Source organism: Rattus norvegicus, chromosome 1 (assembly GCF_021556685.1).
Source record: "Rattus norvegicus strain SHRSP/BbbUtx chromosome 1, alternate assembly SHRSP_T2T, whole genome shotgun sequence".
Classification (NCBI taxonomy): Eukaryota; Metazoa; Chordata; class Mammalia; order Rodentia; family Muridae; genus Rattus; species Rattus norvegicus.
This window is the reverse complement of record NC_141534.1, coordinates 168,839,509-168,844,255: the sequence shown is the minus strand read 5'-3', so window position 1 is coordinate 168,844,255 and position 4,747 is coordinate 168,839,509. Positions and strand designations below refer to the sequence as shown.

At 47.1% G+C, this 4,747-nt stretch overlaps 1 protein-coding gene across 1 annotated transcript; it reads left to right on the top strand.

Annotated features, from left to right (window-relative positions):
• Nucleotides 1–2,048: 2,048 nt before the first annotated feature.
• On the top strand, nt 2,049–4,098 carry Tomt (transmembrane O-methyltransferase). Its single transcript, NM_001139494.1, has 3 exons — nt 2,049–2,323; nt 3,017–3,213; nt 3,694–4,098. Exons 1-3 carry the CDS (start codon nt 2,065–2,067, stop codon nt 4,012–4,014), a joined length of 777 nt encoding a protein of 258 aa, NP_001132966.1. The 5' UTR covers nt 2,049–2,064; the 3' UTR covers nt 4,015–4,098.
• The last annotated feature ends 649 nt before the right edge of the window (nt 4,099–4,747 follow it).

Here is a 4,747-nt window from a genome sequence, read left to right as displayed (position 1 = left end):
AGTGTGCCACTCTAGTGTTCAATTTAGATAGGTAACTGGTCAGAAAACAGCCCTAAGTCCAACCTGTAGAATCCCTAGTCTGGTGCTCACAGTGTATTCTATAGTTGTGGTTTTTACTACATTTCTTTTACCAAATGTGAGTAACTGAGAGGCAAGGACAGAGTCTGACTCTTTTCTATGACTGATACCCTAACACTTACTTGCAGAAAACTTGGGTTTTGAACTCAGCAAATAAATTTCAATTATTTTGGTTTATACCATGTCCATGTCCCATGTCCTGATCCCAAGGGGTTGGTTAGAAAAGTCACCTAGAGGGCTGGGGATTTTGCTCAGTGGTAGAGCGCTTACCTAGGAAGCACAAGGCCCTGGGTTTGGTCCCCAGCTCCGAAAAAAAGAACAAAAAAAAAAAAAGAAAAAAGAAAAGTCACCTAGTAGAATTTATTAATTCTTCAGTTCAAGACCCTAGAGTTCTGCTAAGTTTCTCTAAGGCCTGAGGAAGAGGAAGCAGCTGAAGTTCGTCCCTGGGTTTGGTAACCTGAACTGCAGGTCTCAGGTAACAGCAGCCTCAGCATCAATAATTGAAATCAGGTCCAGCCTCCATCTTTAGGGTTATTCCTCTAAGGGACTTCCCATTCCGGTACCCTGGCCTTTCTTAGGAGCCTTCAGCTCAGGTAAGCAGGGCCTTATGGGTTCCAAGCACACCAATTCATGCCCACATCACAAATGCTTCACATTCCTTCATATACTTTAGGTTTTAACATACACTCCTCTTCCAACCAAGGGTCTTACAAAAACAGCCCCTCAGGGTCAGATCTGGGGTGGGGTGTGGGGGTGGGCAGGGGGTGTCCTATAGGTGGTCCTGGAGAAGAAAGCTTAATGGTGAAGATGCGTGGTGTGTGCATATTTGCTCTACAGAGAATTCTTTGTGGAGGGGAATACAAATACAAAAATACAGGACTAGAGACAATACACAGGACCAAGGAGGACCCACACCTCCAGGGCAGAGCAAACAGAAAAAGGTCCTTAGATAGGAAAGAAAGATATTCCACTCTAACATGGTATAGAGGGTGGATTTATTTTTTAAATAGGGGCTCAAATATAGTCCAGGTTGGCTTCAAACTTTGGATCTTCTACCTTGACCTTCCTCATGATGGGATTACGAGTGTATACCAAAATACTATGGATAGTTTTTCTTTAATTTTAAAAAGATTTTATTTCTATTTTCTATGTATGGATGCTTTGTCCAAATGTACTGAATGTACTTCTATGTACTATGTTCATACAGTGCACACAGGGACCACAAGAGGGCACTGGATCCCCTGGGCCTTGAGTTACAGGCAGTTGTGAGCTGAGAATCAAACCCAGGGCCTTTGGAAGAGCAGCCAGGGCTCTTAACCACTAAGCCATCTCTCAAATGTGTTGTTTGTTGTTTGCTGTTAAGATTTTACGACTGTTTTGCTTATATTCATGTTCAGTTGTGTGAGCCCCTGGAGGTCAGAGAAGGGGTTGGATCTTCTGGAACTGATCATAGCTAGATGGTTGTGAACTAAAATAGGTTTGTTCCTCTACAAGAGCAACAAGTGCTCTTAACCACCGAGCCATCTCTCCAGCCCCAGGCATGTTTTGATTACCTTTCACTGAGACAAAGCACAGTGAGAGCGTGAATGGATCGGACAGCAAAGCTTTTCTCTTTTGCTATACTATAAGGATCAGAGGAATCCAGGCAGATGAGTATAGTAAAGGAAGACACCCCAAGAAACGGATGAAAAGGTCTTGAGGAAAGTCAAAAAGTGGGTGGGATAGAGGACAATGTAGTAATGGATCTGCAGCCAGGACCAGAGATATAGTTTGTGGTTGAGTGTTAAACATGGGCAGCAGGAGGGTGGAAAAGAGCACAGGGCAGATTCAAATCCCAGTTCTGCTGTGTCTTTGGCAAAGGACAACCTCTCAGCCATTTTTGTATAAGCGTGGTACTTGCATAAATAAGTTTGCACAAAGACAGGCAAATGGTACATTTAGGTTTCCCCCCCAGCCTCCCTCTATCCTAGGACCCAGGTAGGGACAATGTCCCCTGCCATTGCACTGGCATTCCTGCCACTCGTGGTAACACTGCTGGTGAGATACCGGCATCATTTCCGACTGCTGGTGCGTACAGTCCTGCTGAGAAGCTTTCGAGACTGCCTGTCAGGACTTCGAATTGAGGAGCGGGCCTTCAGCTATGTGATCACCCACGCCCTGCCTGGAGACCCTGGTCACATCCTCACAACTCTAGACCACTGGAGCAGCTGCTGCGAGTACCTGAGCCACATGGGCCCTATTAAAGGTCAGTGTGCCTTTCCCTACCCTTCTGTTTGAGAAATAACCCCAAGATAGTGAAGAAAGACCTAGCATCACCCACTGCTTAACTGGGTAAATTAGGAAGCTTCATGATTGTGCTTATGACTTTTTTCCCTCTTATTTAGAAATGAGGAGTCTGGACCAAGTTATTCAGTTATCCAGCAGATGTTTATTGACACCCCTTTGTGCCAGGTGTTGAGGAAGGTGGATATCACAGATGGTAAACCAGCCACAAATGCTGGCCTCAAAGAGATCATAACAGAGGAATAACTGGACCTCAGAGCTTTGTAATTATCTGCTCTAGACTTTCTTACCTAGGAAAGAGGCTTCCGAAACCAATTTCAGGATAGCTGTCTGCTGAGACAGCACAAGTACTTCTAAGTATTAAGAGTTTTATCCAATTCCAAAATCACAAAGACAATCAGCAATAGGGGAGTGCATTCGAGTATGAAACTGAAACTGTCTCAGGAACCTGGAAGGTAGGGTGGATATTTTGCCTGAGCCCTCCTGAAGGAACGAACATCTAAACTGAGTCTAGAAGACTTCACACTGGCCAGGTGGATGGAGATAGGTGTGGGAAAGGGCAAAGTCAGCCTGTCAGCCTCATAAATAAATCAAACATTTAGAAAGCACAGCATGTTTGTGGATGTCTTCTACAACCAGCCATCTTGCCCCACAGGTCAGATTCTGATGCGGCTAGTGGAAGAGAAGGCCCCTGCTTGCGTGCTGGAGCTGGGCACCCACTGCGGATACTCTACACTGCTTATTGCCCGAGCCTTGCCCCCTGGGAGCCGACTTCTCACCGTGGAGCGGGACTCACGGACAGCAGCAGTGGCTGAAAAAGTCATCCGGCTAGCTGGCTTCGATGAGCAAATGGTCAGCCCCTATCTCCCCAACGCTGATCTCTCTTCAACTATCCCAGGAATGCTCAGACCAGGCCTCTTTTATGAGGAACTCCCATTCAAGGAACCAGCTCCACTCAGGCAGCTGGCATCCTGGAGGGCAGTTGCTCCTGCCCCCAATCCCAGGTCACTTGTACTTATTTCCTGCTGGACTACAAAAGCAGCAGCTAAGCGGAAACTCTCCATAGCTCAGCAAGTCGGAGTCCAAATCTTACTCTTTGGTTAGTTGTGTGACCTCAGGTGAAGCACATATCTGCTAATTCTCAGCTTCTTCACGGGCACATAATAGAAATCACAATATTGAGACTGACTACTGGGTTTCTGAGGTCAGAGGATATGTGAGACTCTGGTGAGGGCCTAGATTAGTACCTGACATAAACCAGCCAGATCCTGGTGGGGTCTCCAGTGGGAACGGAGTTCTTAGCCTCACCTCCAGCTATGGCTTTCCCCACAGGTGGAGCTCATTGCAGGCAGCTCAGAGGAAGTGATCCCACGTCTAAGAGCTCAGCACCAGCTGAATCGGGCAGATCTGGTGCTCCTGGCACATCGACCTCGATATTATTTAAGAGATCTGCAGCTACTGGAGGCCCATGCTCTGCTCCCACATGGTGCCACTGTATTGGCTGATCATGTGCTTTTTCCTGGTGCACCCCGCTTCCTACAATATACCAAGAGCTGTGGTCGCTATCGCTGCCGCCTCCACCACACCAGCCTCCCCGACTTCCCTGCCATCAAGGATGGCATAGCCCAACTCACCTATACTGGACCTGGCTGAGGTCCAGGACCTGGGATCTTTACTAATACAAGCCCAACCCCACTCGAGCAGACCTCAAAATATCCCCTTTCCCTTTCTGTTTAGTATCCAACACATGCTGGGCTCAGGCTGGGGAGGCTTTCTTTTCAACTTCGCCCCCCCTCCAACCTCTGTACTGATCTGAAGTGTCAAATTCTATCAGCTTTCTTGGTCCCACAAGGCCCCCTCATAGAAAATCAGGAACTGGAAACAAGAGGCCTGAGCTCTCAACTTAGTTATTGATTGTCCCCTCCAAGTGAGTCCTTCCTTCCTCTGAGATTTAGTTTACTCTCAACACTGAGTCAGCTGGCTGAAGGGGCTCAACAGTTAAGAGCACTGCCTGCTGGTCCCTACCTAAAGGGCCTGGGTTCAATTCCCAGCACTCACATGGCACAGGCACACATGTGATATACATATGACAAAACACTTTTAAGCATAAAATAAATTAAAACAAAAGAAGACATCTGATTGGCAGGATGCAGAGCCTCTCAGCTATGAGATTTAGATGAGATCAGAGGCAGCTGCAGACAATGAGGCCCTGTAGGAACATCTGGGTACAAGCTAGGCCATAAGATTTATCAATCACAGAAACCTGGGCTCTGATCCTGGCCAGCATGGTCCATTACGTTTGTTTGAGAGCCCTTACATAACCCTATCCCCATGTCCAGGATAAGATGCTGGACTCTGGATCCCACCAACAAACAGGGAATAGACA

Coding starts and splice junctions, on each gene's coding strand:
- Tomt (NM_001139494.1), top strand. CDS start 2,065: ATGTCCCCTGCCATTGCACTGGCATTCCTGCCACTCGTGGTAACACTG. Junction 2,324..3,016: donor CCACATGGGCCCTATTAAAG/GTCAGTGTGCCT, acceptor CTTGCCCCACAG/GTCAGATTCTGATGCGGCTA. Junction 3,214..3,693: donor CTGGCTTCGATGAGCAAATG/GTCAGCCCCTAT, acceptor CTTTCCCCACAG/GTGGAGCTCATTGCAGGCAG.